A 19,809-nucleotide genomic window follows, 5' to 3' on the forward strand; every position below is an offset into this window, starting at 1 on the left:
TTCCTGACCTGTATCAAATTTTCTTCCTCCTTCGAGTTGTCCAAATTGAACTTCTTGATGGCAACCATAGAGCCAGAGGGGAGGTGCCTCCCCAGGTAAACGGAGGCAATGCCATCACAGCACGTGGAAAGTAGCGAGCTCGTCTGGTAATGCGTTGGATCAGCTTCAAACATCAAAACTGTCTTTTGAAATTTAAGATCAAGTCCTGAAATTACATTACAATTTTTACTGCCATGCGCAAGAATCAAATGGCTTGGACAAAAAAATAGAAGGGGGTCGAAGCCACAAAGAATGTAGTGTTACGTAGCAGAAAAGATTTTATCAACAGAAAAAAGAAATACATTTTTTTTTTAAATTTAACTTGACAGCATGACACATGACAGATGTGGCAGAGAGCAAGCCTCTTATCCAATTCCTACCATATACAATGCCGCAAAATGCAAATGGCCATCTTTGTCAGTGCTACCACAAATATTTACCATAGGGTTCTACAGGATTACAGTCCCTGATGAAAGCCCACTAAATATTTTTTATTTATAATTTTTTTTGCTTGTTTCTTCGTCTATGAGGGCACTAAGAGACAGATACACTTAACATCGCAGTTCCAGAAAACTAGAGTAAAAAAAAAATTGGCCATTGTGTTTTGTGAGGAACCATTCCAACATTTGTTTTTGATTTCGGGAAACACTGGAAAACCAAAAACACAATGGCCAGACTGGGATTTGAACCAGAGTCCTATCGACTCTGGTTTAAATTACAAGGCACTCCATAAACCGTGTTAGAAAAAAAAATTAAGGAGGCAAGGAAGGAATATAATTCACTTACGTAAGTTGCTAATTAGCCATGAACTCACTCAAGCAACCAGGAATACATCAGAGCCCTACAGTTATGAACATCCGAAGCCTTGACCTTTTGGGACTCCATTTTTCTAAAAAACTTTATTTCTAGCAAGTCTTACTCTAATTGTGTTGTTAGCTGCTGCTGCAAAATATGCAACTATGTATAGTAAAAAAAAGTAACAGTTAACCCCACAAAGTAAAATGGCGTGACAACATTTTGAAGGAATGATTTAATTGGTTTTTTCATCTGATACGTTACATTCACAATTTCACCTGGTGGCAAGATTTCCTCCCCCTTTCCTCACTCTAACCGCCTTCCCTTTTGTAGTCATTTCCTCAGATCCCTTGCATCTCCCACCCCCAGCATTCCTTCCTCACAAGGAAGGTTCGCCTCCATTCCCTCTGGAGCTTCCACTCATGATCTCTCCGTCCTTTATACCCACCTCTGTGGTACCTCAGTCCCCAGCTGCACAAAAATAGTGGATGACAACCTGGAGACCCAGCCGTGTGCAGAGGTAGAGTTTTATATGTCAAATATTATTACAAACAAGTCAATAAACCTCTTACAATATTGCTTTGATAAAAACAGTGCATTGCAAAGATAATATTAATCCATCAGGAACAAAATGAAAATGTGATAATAGACTGCTGTGTATAAGTGGCTTATTGAACCTGACGTAAGAGTACCGAAAAGACACCCTCTTTCAGATATATGACTGCACTTTAACACTTAAACACTATTTCTAAACAGTGGTGTCTTAACAATTACGAGTTTGACTTCGGAATGCTTCAGCACACACAGGTAATTGCTAAAAGGAAAAAGAAAATTAGTTCCAGTTGATTAAAAAATTTACCATTTGAATAGTTTTACTAACATTCCTTATAATGCCATCAGAATTTAGATTAAAATATATATTGATGGTTTTCGAAAAATGTGAAATAATTGAAAGAAAAACATATTGATAAAAAGCTATGCTAGGTAGTTCTGGATACTGAGTTGAAGATGTATTAAATTAATATTAATATTAATATAAATATAAATGTAAATGTTCGTTCATTCAAAATCTTAAATCTCCAAATATTCTTCAGATTGCTTTGAAATTTTAACACAACGTTGCATTCAAATACGTGCTTTTTTTTATACCTATGTTACCCCTGTGACAGGTAAAAAGATAAAAATGTAGAAATGTAAAAAAAAACATAAATAGAAGTTTGTGTGTTCGTCTTACCGATGTTTTTTTTAAAATAAAGATATAAATAGGAAGCTGTAGACATAGATAGATAGAGTTATAGAGGGATAGAGAAAGGGATATACACATAATATAGAGATATATCAAGGGATGTATATAGATATTTAGAGAGATTTAGGATATATAAATAAGGAGATAGATTGAGCTATAGATATTGTTAAGAATTAATAATGTTGTGGGGGAACTGGGTTCATTAAGGATAGCCCAATTAAGTTTTATTATGGTTTTATTGATCACTAATATTTAAATTAATAATAAATAATTGTAGGTACTTAAAAATGTCACAAATCACTGGCACTTAAAATATATATATATATATATTTTAAGTGCCAGTGATTTGTGACACACACACACACACACACACACACACACACATATATATATATATATATCTTTATCCTCAAGTCACTCATCAATGAATTGAATTAGATTGAGTAACTAGCAGTTGGGCTTAAACCAGTTTGCTTCTAGTTCCCTGTCCCTCTCACTTCCAATACCTTACCCTCAAGCTCCCAACCAGTCCTTATCAAACACCAGTATTTCACCCTCTCCATTCTCCTCCTCACCCTTTATATGGTTCGTACCCTCTTGTGCAATCAAAAACTTCATCGCCTTTGCCAGTATAAAGAGGTAGAAAGCTATTTGTAATATTAAAAAAAAAAACTCAAGAAAATCCAATGTTAAATAATATATTTCGTTGATTATTCAATTCTTACTGATAAGCACACCTATTGTCCAGAATTAACTCTGGAACAGATATCTAACCCAAGCATAGTGTTTATCTGAAATTTGTAGCCTCACATTTAATTTGATTACTTATTACATTTACTTTATGAATTCCAATTATGACAGCAAAAATTAAACTTTTTAGTTTAAAGATGAGATACTAAATACTAAAACTGAATTCAAAATGGTTTACATGAAATCTAGTCACGTGGCCAAGATTCACCAACTGTACTACATCCACAATTATCCATTATTTACATGCTATCAATTTTTATTAATGGGTTAAGTATTATTATTGAAATTTAAGGACTTTTAAGATCCCTTATTCAATTAAAAACAAATTAAGGCCTTTTTACGGATATTTATGAGGCATACAAACCCTGCTCTACACAATCAAGTTAAGTTATCTTAACTCTCTGTGAAGCCCATTTGTCAGTTTTCCACAGCCAACACCACCCTCCACTTGTCTCCTCTCCAAAAGCTCTTCCCTCCCCAGATCCCTGACCATCACCAGTGTCAAGTGTGTCTATCCTCTTCCCCTTTCGTTCTTCTTTTACAAACCATAACCCATCTCACTGTCCTATCCTTTAGCTTTTCTGACTAACGTACCTCCGTCACCACCAGAAATTACATGCGTCCCACACCACTGCCCCATATTCCAGAGCTTAAATATCATGGAGTATGTATGGCCTTAAGGTACCCTCCTGTCCTCTACAGTGTTCTACCAAGCAGCCTCAAGGGACCTACAACACTTTCTGACCACCCGTTGCGCCTGTTTCCTCACCCTTGGTCAATCTAATAAGTAAAAGTACCCCTACATACTTGAACTACACTGCAGAGTAAATGTAATGCAAATGTATACATAATTAAGACAAAAATCAATTAATTCCACTAACTGTAAAAAAAAATGAAATTTTAAATTCACGTCGCTATTTATGTCTGAGGCAAACTAGCAGTGATGAGAAGAGAGTAGCGACAAGGAGTACACAGAGAAAAAAAAAAGTCCACCATCTAACCCACTAAATTGAAATGCCAGGTGGACCCCATACGGAATCAAACCCGGATCATTTTGGTTGTGAGGCAAGTGATTGACCATTTACGACCTCTTGCTCCCACCACCACCACCTTCCGAAAATCTACCACCTTATATGCAAATTTAAGTTACTTGACAACTAATTCTACGTAAATTCATACTTAAAAGACTTCTTCTATCTGAGAACTAAAATATAATTATGAAAATTTGTAAACACTAAACTCATTCTTATCACCACTCATTATTTTGAAAAATTAAATATCCAAACATCATAGATAATATAAACCATAGATGATTAAAACAATCATTCGCTTATGTGATAAAATAGATACAGTGAGTTTAGCTTAGATCAAGCTCTAAAAAAAAAAAAAAAAAAAAAAGCTAGTTTTTAAGGTGAACAATTAACGTGCATACAAATAGGAAGGAAGTTCGTTTGAACAATTAACAATAATTATGTATGCAAGAAAACGTAGAAATTGTGTTATCCTAATTTTCATTTCGGTGGCACGGCAGCAGAGTGCGCAAATCTAGAGGCGAAGATGGTTTTAATGGAGGCGAACAGCAAGCTTTTCTAGTGTTGACAGGGTATTGGAAAGGGCTGGAGAAAAGTTAGCTGGGGATGGAAGATGCAGAGACCTAAGGAGAATACTAAAGTAATGTGAGATTGAGTAAAGGGGAGTACTTCTTATCATGGTGACGCCGTCCCCGCTACCTCTGATTACTTAGACGTGATTTTGTTAGGTTCGTGTTCTCAGGGAAGGTTCGGCCTTGTGGCTAGAGGTAGGGGTCAACGCAGTAGGGCCCCCCGAGCTGTTGAGGCCACTCGGGACGCCTGAATAATAACACAAAACTTCTTCAGATAGTTGGTGAATTTAATACAGCACAGCCCAATACATGGTGCTGCCCGTTCTGGCCGTAACGGTTTGCCCGACGCGACTAGTCACACGCGCAGCTCACTTCCTCAGTGGCGGCTCACGATTCTTATGCGCGTGAGGGGCAGACTCGTATACGTGACGCGAAAGTTACAAAAGACACTCTGACATGGCACACGATACTTTGAAGCACAATACACTACACTAATACCTAGCTCTGGATAAACTGGGCTAGCAACACGTAGGCCCGTGTCTCCGGCGACTCTACGCGGTGTCTAGGTGTGTCCCAGGGACTGAATCGTTATTAAGTCTGATGGCACGTGTCACCTGCTGGCTGCCCCGTGCGGGCCAAAACTAAGTAGCCTGTAGGCTAGGTTGGGCGTGAAGCGCCGACGTAAAACCACATACTCTCCCCACAGTACTTACGTATGACGTGGAACACTCATCTCGGAGCACTGATTGAATTAAGTTAAGTACCTCATGGTAAATTTAGGCCGACCGCGGAACTGTACAAAAGGTTGAAAAGAAATTACACTATGGAAAACTACATGTCGGTGAATGCAAAGGTTGAAGGTTCCGCGTTGCGCGCAGGCTGCCGGCCTGGTTGAGCTCTCGAAGGACACTCAAGGTGTCGCCGCGCGCGACCCCCCTCCCCCGCCAGCCCTCCCGCGGAAACGTGTGAATTTCGCGGGAAACTGAAGCGGCCAGGTTCGGGACAAATCGCACAGTGAAACATGATTTAGCAAAGACTGAATTATTAATTACTGAAAAATAATGTTTAATAAAAACCTGTGGAAAACATAATTAAAATAATTTGTTGTAGTGCGGCGGAAGGATATGCCACACCCGGCCGGATCCTTCCGCCGGCGCAGCACTCGTTGCACGGCGTTCGCCTCGTCGCACGCACTGCACTTTGCTGCGCGCACGGGCGCGTTCGGTGCACACGCTTTTGCGAGACGCTGATGAGGCATAGCGGTCTATGCGACAGAGGAGCATTGGCGGTCGGCGTCAATGGGTGAAAGCCCAATTGTTTGTCCAGCGAATCAATCAATCGATTTGCAATCTGCTGATGTTTGGCACAAGCCAGGTGTCATGCAGTCTACTCCACGTTACTCTTACCAGAGGAGCCTGGTAGTGTTTAGATAATTTTATTAAATACAAGAGTTTATATATTTTATGGAAACTGAAAAGTTTCATATTAAATAATCAGGAGGGGGCTCAACAATATTATTTGTCCCTGGGCCCATGGTAACTTTTGGCGGTCCTGGGTGAAAGAGTCAAAATTATAGAAGGAAAACACAGAGGTTTGTCGTTTGTTATGCTGTATGTATTGAATGGGGAGGAAGAATGAGGAAAGCTGAGTCCCCGAGTATATAGAGTGAAATATGGAAACACGAGGGACAACTATAAACATGTTTTTTAGGTGAATTTTTGATCCATAAACAAGATTTATTAATATAAAAAAATAATTAATTCAGATCAATAATTGTATCAACTCTAATACCATTTATTTTATAATAATCGCTATCGGTAACCATATCCGGTGGATGGAAATGTGTGAATGTAGAGTGTATGTTAGCAAGGAAATTGGTACTGTTGTTCTTCCATTCTTTGGTTCATATAGTTCAGTTACGGTTAATAATATCCTTTATCTATGGTTTACAGTATCGCTTCTCTATGTAAACTTCCGTTTTCTTGTTGGAAATGAAATGGCCTAGAAGGTAATGGAATCGGTGAAGTGTATTGTAATGAGCCGGTACGGATAGTTTACTATTCATTGAAAGAGTTTGGTTTTTTATAAAAATAATACCATGTCGGCGTTCCCTGGGGCACTGGCCTTTGATGAGTATGGTCGCCCGTTCATAATTATTCGGGATCAGCAGAATCAAAAGCGATTGACTGGGAATGACGCCATTAAGGTATGTATCTCGTGAGTTTTCTGAAATTTTACAATTTGAGCGTTGTATGTTTATTATTTGATGGATTAATTTATTGAATGTTCTGGTTGTTTAGTCTCACATATTGGCAGCTCGGTCTGTCGCCACTACGTTGCGAACATCTTTGGGGCCGAAAGGTTTGGATAAAATGATGGTATCGTCGGACGGCGATGTGACCGTAACAAACGATGGCGCGACAATCCTGAAAATGATGGATGTTGACCATGAAATCGCTAAGCTCATGGTACAGTTGTCGCAGTCTCAGGATGACGAAACTGGGGATGGAACAACAGGAGTTGTTGGTATGTCCAATTTAAGTGTTTCTACTGCTACCTAATTAATCTCCGTTAACGTTTTATCTACGTTAGTTTTGTTATGTGACCTTAATATATTTTATTGGCTTAAAATTATGTAGTAATCTAGCCCTTTCAGACCTGAGTTTTTACAATTCTGAAAAAAAATAAACAAAGTGCACAGGATAATATTAATTTTCTAATGCTCACACAATATTTTTTTTTTCAATTTGGTGATTTTTTATATAAAAAATTTAATGTGTACAACTGTGCACAAACAGATTGGGATGATGCACTATTGTAATACGGTCACTTATTTGATTTATATTAAAAATTTGTAGTAATAAATCACTTAACATACAAAACATACATAAACACATGTACAAGAATGTGAAAGTCATATAAAATAAAATACTGCAACATATAAGGGGAAATCTGAAACACACACAATTAGACAATATTACATAAAGCACTGCAATAATATAATTATATGATAGTACACAAAACACTGCACTCATATGACTGTTAGAATCACTGTGTGTGGTACATCAAGAAACAGTTCTTATCTTTATTTAGGCATAAATGCACTTTGCACTTCTGACACAAAATTCGGGAACGTCCAGTGCACTTAGGCATTTTACACCGCGTACCCAATTTTTCACTCTCATGGATAGGCATATGGTCGACTCCATCTTGCTGGACTTCAACACCTGGCCTCACCTCTCCCTTCCGCCTCTGGACAACAGGTTGTGTGGAGCAGTTTTCTTCCAATGAAGGACGTCCACGTTTCTTTGTAGTTGCCCGTTTTCCAACAAAACCAGGCTTTCTGAGATCTTCATCCTGAAGTGCAACAAATCTAACTGTTTTTTTTGTGGAATTTCTAGGGCTTCTGCATCCTTCCTGTATTCCAGCCATGACAGTGTAATAGCCATGTCTATTGCATGAAATATCATCCTTAGTGTCCACTTTTTGGATTTTATGAAGGTGCGGTAGTAGCTGATGAGCTGATCCAACAAATCTACACCACCCATGCCATGGTTGTACAATTTAACTACCTCTGGTCGCTCTACAGGTATGTACTTCTTCAGCGTCTTAGACCAACGATCTACTATGTCCGTTTTCCCTTTGCCTACAAAGTTCGAACCCATAACCACCGTTTTATTATCGACCCATTTTGTTAGTATCACATTTTCTTCCCGGTTTGTGACTTCTTCACAAAAACCTCTTTCTTTCTTCATCGCATCTTTATCTGATATCAAAGTAGTGTTACCGAATCTGTTAATTCTAACAGTCCCTGCAGCATACACCCCCCGTTCCAAAAGAACTTGAAACAGTGCATAAGAAGAAAAATAGTTGTCGAAATAGTTTGTGGCCTTTTTCGTCACCAATTCTCTTTGCGAGCTGCAGCACCACTGATGGTGCAAGGCCATACAACTTCTGGTTACCAGGATCTATTTCGGCCATGTTTGCCTGGTAAATAACAAAATCATAGGCCAAGCCAGATTTACCACACAAAAAAAAAATCTTCACACCCCAAGGGCAAGGTTTGCCCTTCATGTACTGTTTTATGCTAAAGCGCCCTGTAAATGGTACAATTTGCTCGTCAATACAGAGGTGCTCTTCTAGTTCAAGGGCCATGCACCTTGAACGAACGGCATCATACAGTGGTCGTACTTTGTACAGCTTATCACTGCAGTTGTCAGGAATTTCTAACGTGTTTACAAGATGCAAGTTCGTTCTCAACTCAAAAAACCTGTCTCTTAACATTGCATCTTGAAACATGGTGATGCCAATTGCTTTGTCCCAAAACAAAGAAACTCTTGGGAATTTTAATGTCCGCATCGCAATATGCAGACCAAATAAAACCTGTAGCTCCGATGAGCAGGTGTGTTTGAAGCGAGGCTTGTGATTCTGAACTGCATAGAGGTTTGTCATTTCTGACATTTGATCAAAAAGAGTTACTGGTATATACTTTTCAAAATACGAAATTGGCGTGAGCAGTTCATTATCTAAATTGTTATTATTGCTGTATGGCTCAATCAAAATGGAAAGAGGTTTGTGGCGCCATACAATGTCACTCTTTTTCGTGTTTACATTACTGACAGGGGCACTTACACTTATCCGTTCCCGTGATTCTTCTTCGTCACTATCAGAATTTTGCATTGCTTCGTTGGTTCTCACTTTATCAGCACCTACTCGTAAAGGTTTCTTACTATTTTCAGTCAGAACTTCATCGTCCAATCCCTCGTCGTCAGACACCCAGTAATCGGAAATTTCACCCTTCTCTAACATATCCAGAATGCTGGCTGCATCTCTGACACCTTCAGAAGACTCCATAGTCTTTAAAAAAGCAATGATCTTAGAAGAGAATTAACATACAAAGTAATAAAAGCATAAATAACCAGTCATTATTAGTTTGTTTACACTATTTAGAGGTTATGTACATACCTAGACACTGCTTCACTCACGGCCGTTTGGTTACAATTGTACACATTAACTTTTTTCAATAAAACTAATTCAAATATTTACAAAATTAATGGAAATGAATTTCAGGTAGTAGATAAAGCTTTAAAGTAACTTAAAAATATTAACTGACTCACGAAAATAGAAAAAATTTACTAAATATAGCTTCCCGAAAAATCCCAATCCAGCACCTCGCAAAACAACAACACACTTCAACTTTCAAATGTTTTTCAAAAAAAACTTCTTGGCCATAGATAGTTATACGTATAGACAAATGAAACTACATAATGTACACAATCGTACACAATCGTTGGTGAGTGTTGTAAATTTTTTTTTGTCTTCATAAACCGATTTGGAAGTTTAATGTGTACAGTTGTACACAGTGGGTCTGAAAGGGCTGGAACGCGATACCAAACCATTTTCATGTGTCACTAAGATGGCGTCGCTTTGGTTATTACCATCGCTACTTACGGGGCAAGCGTGGGAATAAGTGGGTCTTGGACGGGGAACATTTTATTCCCTATTTTCTACTTCCGTCATTGTTTTCTAGTATCAATATAAACCCTCCCCCTTTTTTTCTCTCTCTATAAACCCTCCCCTTTTTTTCTTTCTCTATTGTGTATTTATACCAATAACACATTTCCGTGAAATTGACTATTTGGGATCGTCCATTAATCACGTGAGGCTCTATGGGGGGGGGGGGTTGTCGGGAAAAATCACAAAATATCACAAGGGGGGAGGGGGGTGTAGAGAGATATCACGTGTATTTAAACCGAAAAGCGACGCGTGACCTTGACTCGCCGTAGCCAGGCAACAATATCCCCGCCCGCCGCAACATGAACCACCCGGCTCGGCTTGCCAGTCGCCAGTAAGACTGTGATTTTGGCGCCGAATACATGCGTAAATCACATATAAGCCTTTCCTTTATTATTTTTTATGCCAGTGAGAATAAACCTGCAACCTTAATGTGTGTCTAGACATTTTTATCACTGTGCTTAATTTTCCAGAATTAAATTAGATTATACCTATATTTAAAGATGATAATCTGAAATTTTTAAAAAATATTTTGTACCAAAAAAATACACGTGATTTATTGGGGGGGGGGGGGGGGGGTTAGTCTGAAACCTTACCACAAAAAACTAGGGGGGAGGGGGGGTTAAAAATTTGCTAAAAAACATCACGTGATTAATGGACGACCCCTTTATCGGACATCACGGGGTAAATATGTAGAGTAGCTGTAATTGCGAGAAAAAAAATGTTAAAAATCCGAAAATACTTTTATTATATGCTCTTTCACTTCCTCTTTTCATTAAACCCGGCGGAGATAAGAAATTTCAAATACTTTAGGAGATATCAAATTTTTTTAATTTCATAGTTGGGTGATATTTATTTATTTTCCTAGCACCCAATAGACTCAGTTGATGAGCAGTGGCTCTCTGAATATAGGGCTTGTCAACATGGTTACAAAATTTATAGGTAAATATGTATTGTACGGATTAGCGCCAAAAAAAATCGTACAAATATGAAATAACTGTCATTATATGCTATCTTACGTCCTCTTTACAGAACCGCCTGCTGAGATAAAAAATTCCAATTACTTTAGGAGATATAGAATTTTTTAATCTTCATTTTTTGGTGATTTTTTTAAAAAAAAATTTAAAAAATCCGAAAATACCTTTATTCTGTGCTCTTAAACTTCCTCTTTTCATTGAACCCGGCTGAGATAAGAAATTTCAAATACTTTTGGAGATACCGAATTTTTTAATTTTCATCCTGTGCACTCATGCGGCGATAACGGTTGCTTGTTTACAAGTATGATTTTTTTTTTGCGATGTTCCCGAACGGAGAAACCTAAGATGCACATAAAGTTCTGCCATTCCCGATTACACCCGAACAATTCACCTTCGGCCAACCTCGGGTTTATTTATTAATATTTATATTTCCCTGTTTATTTTAATGTAGCTATACTAACCTAACTAACCATCCAAAGGGTTTTAAAGTGTTTTAATGTAGCTAACCTATCCGACCACTTTAAATATTTCAATTCATTTTTCCTGCGCAAAAATAAATAAATCCCGAGGTTGGCCGAAGGTGAATATTCGGGTGTAATCGGGAATGGCAGAACTTAATGTGGATCTTAGGACTCTCACGTGAACGAATACAACATCATTAGAGGTGTAAAAGTAACGAAAAAATGTGTACCCGTATGTATTCGTTACTATAACAATTAGTACTCGTTACTTTCGTATCGTTACTCGTTACTTCTGATACCGCATAACATGCTATGTTATGTAACAGCAACGAATCGAGTCGTATTTCGTACGCGTACAGTATGACGTCACGTAAATAAAAATAAATTGAATATAAACAATTAAAAATATTTGATAATTAACAGCTTTTGTTAACCAAGAAACAATTAAATCTCATTAGAGCGGCTTTATTATAATGTATATTATAAGATAAGACGATAAAACGTGAAAATACGCGATAATAAAAAACAAAAACAAACATATTTATAATTTGTAAAAAATACTTTACGTTGTTTCTGTTTGAATCTAAAACTTTGTCTACACACACAATACCTTTAATAAACAGTAAAAAAAACTTGGGACGACGAATTTCCAAATTATACTTTTATTAATAAACAAACATCGTTCTTTGTAACGAATAAGCGCGCGCATGCGTAAAACATACGAAAGATGCGAGTAACGAAATCCATTCGTGTGTAACGTTTCGTTACTCGTTACTAGATGCCGCACCCGTTACTCAGTAACGAATACATACGGTTTGCTACAGCTCTAAACATCATGTAAAAAGAAACTTACGTGAGTTTTTTCTGTTCATCCTTTGTCCCGGTTTGTTAGGTCAGGTCAGCTACATTATAAATACTTAAAACTATACAACATGTAAAATAAATTGATATTATTTTTAATTTCCGTTTATTTTGAAGTATTTATAATGTAACTAACCTTACCTAATGGAAAATTTCTGTTATTTAGACATTCAGGCGCACACGGCAAAATATGAAATGGCAACGGTCAAATTATTACACACGTCTGGTATAGCCGCATGAGTGCACAGGATGAAAATTAAAAAATTCAATTATCTCCAAAAGTATTTGGAATTTCTTATCTCAGCCGGATTTAATGAAAAGAGGAAGTTTAAGAGCACAGAATAAAGGTATTTTCAAATTTTTAAAAAATTTTTTTTAAAAAATCGCCAAAAAATGAATGTTAAAAAATTGGATATCTCCTAAAGTAATTGGAATTTTTTATCTCCGCAGGCGGTTCTGTAAAGAGGACGTAAGATAGCATATAATGACAGTTATTTCATATTTGTACGATTTTTTTTGGCGCTAATCCGTACAATACATATTTACCAATTTATAATATACATGTAGGTTATGATTACATACACTATTTCTAATATATGTACAATATATACATTACCTAGCATTAAAGTTATATTACAAATTTCTAATAATGGATATTATGTTCAACAATTAAAATATGTATTAATGAGCAGAGTTTGTTAAACATTAGAATTAGATCAATATGTAGGGAAGGGAATTATTCGTGAATTCGCGCGAATTCCGAGGTAAAATGCGAATTATAGCTTAGTCACAAAATATAGCAAAACTTGCACATTATTGTTAATAAAAAAGTTTTAAACATAGTGTAACCTCGCTACTACAAGAGCTTACAAAGGCGAGAAAAATCCTCGCAACGAATATTCTTAATAGCCGAACATAGAAATATCAAGTCTAGTTTAAAATCCTGAACCTTACCAAAATGTCTAAGTCACTCCATAACTCCAAAACGGTGCACTGTAGTGAAAAAACGCATAGAATAAAAGTTGAAGCAGATTAAATTTCGAATAGAAAAGGCCTGTATAATTTTTTTTGTATCTTCAACGGTTTTTGTTTTAATCGCGAATGAAATGGTCGGTAAATATGTAGTGTACGGATTAGCGCCAAAAAAAAATCGTAAAAATCTGAAATAACTTTCATTATATGCTCTTTTAAGTCCTCTTTTCATAACCGCCTGCGGAGATAAGAAATTCCAATTACTTTTGGAGATAATGAATTTTTTAATTTTCATATTTGGGCAATATTTGTTAAAAAATTATATAAAATTACGAAAATACATTTATTCTGTGCTCTTTAACTTCCTCTCATTAAACCCGGCGGAGATAAGAAATTCCAAATACTTTAGGAGATATCGAATTTTTAAATTTTAATCACTATACCTGCACATTCACATGGCGTCGACCATTGTTTTTTGTTTACGAGTATCAATTTTTTTTTATTGGATAATGTTGTCACGTGATAGTTTGTGATAGGCCAATATTCAAATGAACCAATAGGCCGCCTTCAACTTAGGCGAGTTTTTAACGTTTCAAATTTTTATACTTTAAAAAATTACGTTCGTTCCTACTGTTAATGCTTTGTTCCGGATTGTTGGGTTAAGTCAACTACATTATAAATACTTTAAAACTTAACAACCATTAAAATTAATTTTATTATTTTTAATGTCTGTTCAGTTTCAAAGTATTTATAATGTAGCTGACCTGACCTAATCTATCTTCGTCACGTGTTAGTTCAGGTCAGTTACATTATAAATACTTAAAACTATACAAGTAAAATAAATTGATATTATTTTTAATTTCCGTTTAATTTGAAGTATTTATAATACAACCAGGGCTCGATTTTAGCGCCTGTCCGCCTGCCCGGGACAGGCAAAATCTCGTCCGGGCAGGCAAAATAAAAAAGGCAACTGTCCGGTGGACAGGTGCAACTTGTGACGCCGAGGTTATTCGCACGCACTAATGCAGCAGAGGTGATTAATAACATTTATGCGACCACGACCGCAAATAAAAGGTCTTTGACAATATCTATAAATAAACAATAATGGCTGCTCTTTTGTGACGGACGACTCTGGCTATTGTATACCGCGGGAAAAACAAGTAGGTTATGTACAAACCGTACTGAAATCTTCTGAATCATAATTCTTAAAATCTTACGTTCACGTCATGATTTACGTAACATAGTCGTATTCGTATGCTAGAGATGCAATACGTCTCACACCGATGATGTTTGTTTTTGTTGCCATGTTTTAATATTTCGTTTCAGTGCAGCCAACAATTACGTAATTTACCGTTGTTTACTTTCAAAATATAATTTTTTAAATTTATTGTCTTTATAAATCGCGACTTTACTAATTCCTTGCTCTACTTTAACATAGTTTGTTAACAGAAAAGCGTTTTCGCGTGGTTAACATTTCACGGCGTACTCCAGATACAGCTGACAGTGGCCGCAGTGACTGCGACTGCTTGAAAATTCGCCTGTCAACTGTTGCATCTAAAAATAAACATTACTTGTTTACAGAGGACACTGTAATCTTTTACAATTTATCTTGTCACGGCGATTGTTTAAGTATTTAATTAACTGCGTTACACAATGTGGAAATTCATTACTGGTACTTCAAACCCACCAGAAAAGAAAAGAAAAACGGACGAGGACAAGTCAGAATATAATGTTAAATATGACAAAATCGCCCGGTCCCGTACCTTTTTAACATCTTGGTGTTCCGAGTTTCTTTGGCTTCGTTACGACACAGAAACAAAACAAATGTTTTGCAAAGTCTGCGAAACGCATTCAAAATCATCTGGATCAGTTTTTGTTACGGGCTGCTCAAGTCTGTAAAGACTGAAGTCTATAAAAACAGACTGGCGAAACTGTCTAAATGATGATACACTGTCTGCCCTCATGCGTGTTCAAATACAGTCACCTTATGAAAGTGAGTTTGATCCAGCACCAGCAATAAATCTGTGGTATCATAATGTTCAGAGAAAACGTTGACCCTTTCAGCCTCCTTATCGAAGATGTTCAAGAGAGAATCAGCAAAGTAATTCGTTCAGTGACTCAAGAGACTCGTCTGAAAATGATGATTAAATAAGGATGTTAAGTGTGTGATAAAAATAGGTGCAAAATATAGCAAAAATCCTTTTTTCTCACTTTTTCAGCGACTTTCAAATTTTTTTTATTTGGGTAAAACAGCGGACAGGCAAATTGGATGGCGGACAGGCAAATTTTTGATTACACCTGTCCGTTGGGCAGGTTAAAATATTCCTTAAAATCTAGCCCTGAATACAACTAACCTTACCTAATGGAAAATATCTGTTATTTAGGCATTCACGCGCACACGACAAAATATAAAATGGCGACGATGGAGTGATTACATACGTCTTGTATTGCAAAATAAGAACGGCGATATCTCCAAAAGTAATTTGAATTTTTTATCTCCACAGGCGGTTATGAAAATAGGACGTAAAATAGCATATAATGAAAGTAATTTCAAATTTGTACAATTTTTTTTGGCGCTAATCCGTACACTACATATTTACCAAATGGTCTGACTCCTGACCAAGCTACCCGACGCAAAGTAACCGCTGGCACCGTCGCCGCGCCGTGCTAGACTAAGGAACAGTTTTTGGTGGGGAGGGGAAAGGAGATAAGTGGAGTGGAGTGGAGAAAGGAACATGTAGGAGGGAAGAGGGGAAGGAAATCTGCCCTCCTCCCTCTTTATGCTGTTGCCGTTTCTGATGGGAAATATCCGGTGTCGCGTGCCGAATATAAGTTATTGTGAGGGGTTTATTAAAGTGAATTCTTTGTGTGGCACATTTTAACATAGCGCCGGTACCCCTGGTTCCACCACACTACAACAAGACACAAGAAATTTTGTGGGAAAGCTCAGATGCTATCGTAATATTGCATCATTAAATCCTGTAAAGCTAGACAGGAAGAGTGCTTTTTTTTGCTGCCGAGCCTCCATTAACACGCTAACGTACGCAATGTGGTCTCTCGTATACACACATGCACACACGCACACAGGGGACACGGCTCTAGTACACTGTACACAGGGGCTGGGTTATTTTTAGAATTACCCCTCTTCGGAAAGCCAGCCTAGCGGCAGTAAATGAACCGGGGGGGGGGGGGGCCCCTTCTTGAAACAGCTGAGAGAGAGAGAGAGAGAGAAAGGGAGCATATTGTCCGCCACCCGAACCCCCCTGCCCCCTCGAGAGCGGAAGGGCTTCTTGAAACTGCCGAGCGAGAAAGAGAAAGGGAGCATATTGTCTGCCACCATACCCCCTCACCCTCACCCTTTCATTCTTTCTCGACAGCTAACTGTGAGTCATTGTCCGCGGGGGTGCCAGCGGCCAGCATAACGGCCCTCTCCCGCTTAGCAGCCTTTGTTTACTGCGTGAACTTTTTTCTTCCAACTAATGGTGTTTTTCCATGTTTCAAGATGCCATTGAAATCTCTCGTACTTACGAAAGGGTCAACACAGAAGCACTCGTAATAACCAGATTAGTTAAGTATTATTTACATAGTCAAACTGACGGTGCATTACTAAACTCTCGTAACTTCGAGGGTCTCGTAGTATTCCATACTCGTAGTTATGAGGTTCCACTGTATTTGATGGCGAATGCAATAGGGTAATAAAACTAAAATGCGAACGGTGTGGAAAAATGGGATGATCTACTGTGGAACCTCGCTACTACAAGATCTTCGAAGTTACGACAGTTTTGTGATGCACAGTCAGTTTTGACTACGTAAATCATACTGGTAATTAAGAGTGCTTCTTTGTCCGTCCTCTCGTAAGTACGTGATTTGAATGGCATCTCCAAAAAAAGAAAAAAAAATTCACGTAAACAGCCAGCAGGGGGGGGGGGGGGGAATGCGCATAGTGAGTCGCTACGTCGCGTCGGCGGACTGGGACTAGCATGCCGAAGAGGGGGTGAAGAAGGAAGTGGAATAGGGGGGGATGATGCAGAATGGCTTGGCACGTGACTTTGTAGAGAAGAGGGCAATAGTGACAAAGAGAGAGACGGGTGGTTGGAATGCACGCAGGAAGATGTCACTGTTAGGCGACTATCTTTCGGGTTGCTCTACTCTAAAAATAGCTTTGCCTCCCTCGCAACACACTTCACTACCCCCCTCGCAACCCAACCGGGAAGCAAAACGACCTGCACAGTGCATCTGCCCGACAGCAGTCACTGTAAAACCTGCCTAGCGCACGTACGTATGTATATGTAAATAAACAAATTGTCTTGTACTACTGGCAAATATCGGTAATTTGATCATGGTGAATTAAAAACATTCTAAAGGTGATTTGAAGTGAGAGTAGGTACTGAAAATGCCGAAATATAAATTAAGTGCTCGCGACAGGGCATTTCAATATCAGAAAAATTGATTCTATTGCTCAGATAGTTGCACCGTAATGTGCAAATTTTGTAAGTGTCAGGTTGCGTGGGAGCGTAAAGATTATAGAAAAACACCTTAAATCTGCCAAGCACATCAGTGCAGAAAAAGGTTGCCCTGAATCAAAATTACAGACTTCGATCGTACATGCTTCAGTAGTGTGGATAGGAAGAAAAAAACTGCTGAATAGCTCGGCAAACGAGTGACGGAAACTTTTCTGAAAGCAAATATTCCGCTAAAAAAAAACTTGAAAATCTGCATCTGAAAGATTTCCTGAACGAGTTTGTTGAAGGTTCTGGTGATATTCCTTGTCTAAGAGTACTAAAAGAAAAGCATCTTCCATCAATGCAGCAAGAGACAGAGAGGATGTAGTAAGAGAAAAGGTGAAAGACAAACTTATAGTAATTCTGTGTGATGAAACTACAGACTCAAGAGGAAGCTGTGTATTTGTTGTGCTATTTAAAGTAATTGATAGCAGTGACAAAATTGCTACTGTTGTTAGTGATGTCCATACTCTGGAAACAGCCAATGCTAAGAACTGCTCCAGGGCTATTTTGGATTCCCTAAAGAAGTACAACATTGACTTTGACAACATGTTAGCGCTTGTTTCGGACTCTGCCAGATACATGGCAAAGTGTTTTGACACACTAAAAGACATCATGGCCGACCATGTGCTCATTGTGCAATGCTGGGCTCACAAGCTCAATTTAGTTGTAAATGAGCTTGGAAAAAACCTCCCTGAGCTTCAGAAGGCTCTTGCCAAAGTAAAGTCAGCATTTTTAAACACATGCAAGAGAAAACATTTGTTTAAGAAGTTCCTGGATGAAAAGTTCCCATGTGAGGACATTCCCCTGTTTCCAATGCCAGTGTTGACGAGGTGGTCTTCCTGGTACGACTCCGCCTCCTACCTCGCCGACAAGTTTGATGCCATTGTGGAGTTTTTGACCAGTAATGAAATTTCCTGTATCAACAACACTAGAGTAGAGTACTTCACTACGGCATCAAGGGATGATGTTAAATGTGTGAAAATCCAGGCAGTTTTTGTTAAAGAAGTGTGTGAGGCTACTGTACACCTTATCAAGAAACTGGAAGGGTCATCATAACCCTGCAGTCACACACTCAGTGGTGAAATCCGCAAAATAGAGCAGGTTTTGCAGCTTGCTACAAGCGGAAACTTTGGGCAGAAACTAAATGAGCTCTTGATTGCTTGTGAAAAAGCTGTCTTCAAAGGGAAAATCACATCTGCCTTGGTGACAGCAGCATCACATGCATCAACAAAACTCCTGTCATTAAAGGCAGGTGATCCTTCTCAGAAATTTTATCATGTTGCTGTATTTGATCCCTCGGAAATTGTGCTCGAAAGCATCTCTCCCGAACTCGGCAAAAAATTGAAAAAGCTCTTCTTGCTCTCCCAGCTCTGGGAAGACATTTTACTTCAAGGGTACAAGGAACTGCAGTTTCTTGTGCAAAAAAAGTTGAGTGAAAACCAAACTGTTGACATTGTTTCACTCCTTATGGCAGTTTCAGTGAACCATCCTGACTTTGCTCGTGCTGCTTTGCAGTCTGTGTGGTTACCATGTGCTAACGTTGACTGTGAAAGGTTTTTTTTCTAACTACAACAACATTCTAAGTGATAAGCGTCATCGCCTGAAACAAGAAAATGTTGAAATGTTCACTGCAATTTATTTTGAAAGTTAAACTTCGCTGTTTCCTCAGACATAGACATGTTAAAAAGAAAATATTATTCTCCAAGTGTTTCAGTGTATTACATTGTTTTTACAAGTATTTTCTAGGGGTTGTCTGTATTTTTTTAACTTTTTTTTTTAGTAATTATTTGCAATAAATTAAATGTTCCGTATTTGCTTTGTCTTCATATGTATTATGGCGTTTCCTCAGTTAAAAAACACTTCCCCATTTATTAATTCACAATTGCAAGCATCAGAAGGTTAAAATTGTTTATACATCATGAGAAAACTGTTGCGGGATGATTAAAACACTTAATATGAAAACACCGATTTTCCCTTCCTGAAAGTACCGCTTTCTGGGTTTGAAAATACCGCTTTATGCCACTTGAAAGTACCGAAAAATTCCCTTCCCTATCAATATGTCTATTTCTAGTCCTATTCACATTAA

General features: G+C 38.0%; 2 protein-coding genes across 3 annotated transcripts in view; one reads left to right on the plus strand and one right to left on the minus strand.

The window, feature by feature from the left end:
- LOC134528170 (STE20-related kinase adapter protein alpha) overlaps positions 1-4,169 on the minus strand; it is a 31,176-nt gene extending 27,007 nt beyond the window's left edge. Inside the window, exons 1-2 of one of the 2 annotated variants that reach the window (XM_063361544.1) lie at positions 4,010-4,169; positions 9-205 (exon numbers count right to left, since the gene is read on the minus strand). In XM_063361544.1, coding sequence (XP_063217614.1) covers positions 9-173 — 165 coding nt within the window. In that variant the 5' untranslated portion in view covers positions 174-205; positions 4,010-4,169. The remainder of the gene's footprint in view (positions 1-8; positions 206-4,009) is intronic. The other variant, XM_063361543.1, reaches the window with a different exon arrangement.
- Positions 4,170-6,347: 2,178 nt separating this feature from the next.
- LOC134528157 (T-complex protein 1 subunit epsilon) overlaps positions 6,348-19,809 on the plus strand; it is an 83,235-nt gene continuing 69,773 nt past the window's right edge. The window contains exons 1-2 of the mRNA XM_063361502.1: positions 6,348-6,639; positions 6,734-6,959. Of these exons, the coding sequence (XP_063217572.1) occupies positions 6,532-6,639; positions 6,734-6,959 (334 nt within the window). The 5' untranslated portion in view covers positions 6,348-6,531. The remainder of the gene's footprint in view (positions 6,640-6,733; positions 6,960-19,809) is intronic.

Source organism: Bacillus rossius, chromosome 1 (genome assembly GCF_032445375.1).
Source record: "Bacillus rossius redtenbacheri isolate Brsri chromosome 1, Brsri_v3, whole genome shotgun sequence".
Taxonomy (NCBI): domain Eukaryota; kingdom Metazoa; phylum Arthropoda; class Insecta; order Phasmatodea; family Bacillidae; genus Bacillus; species Bacillus rossius.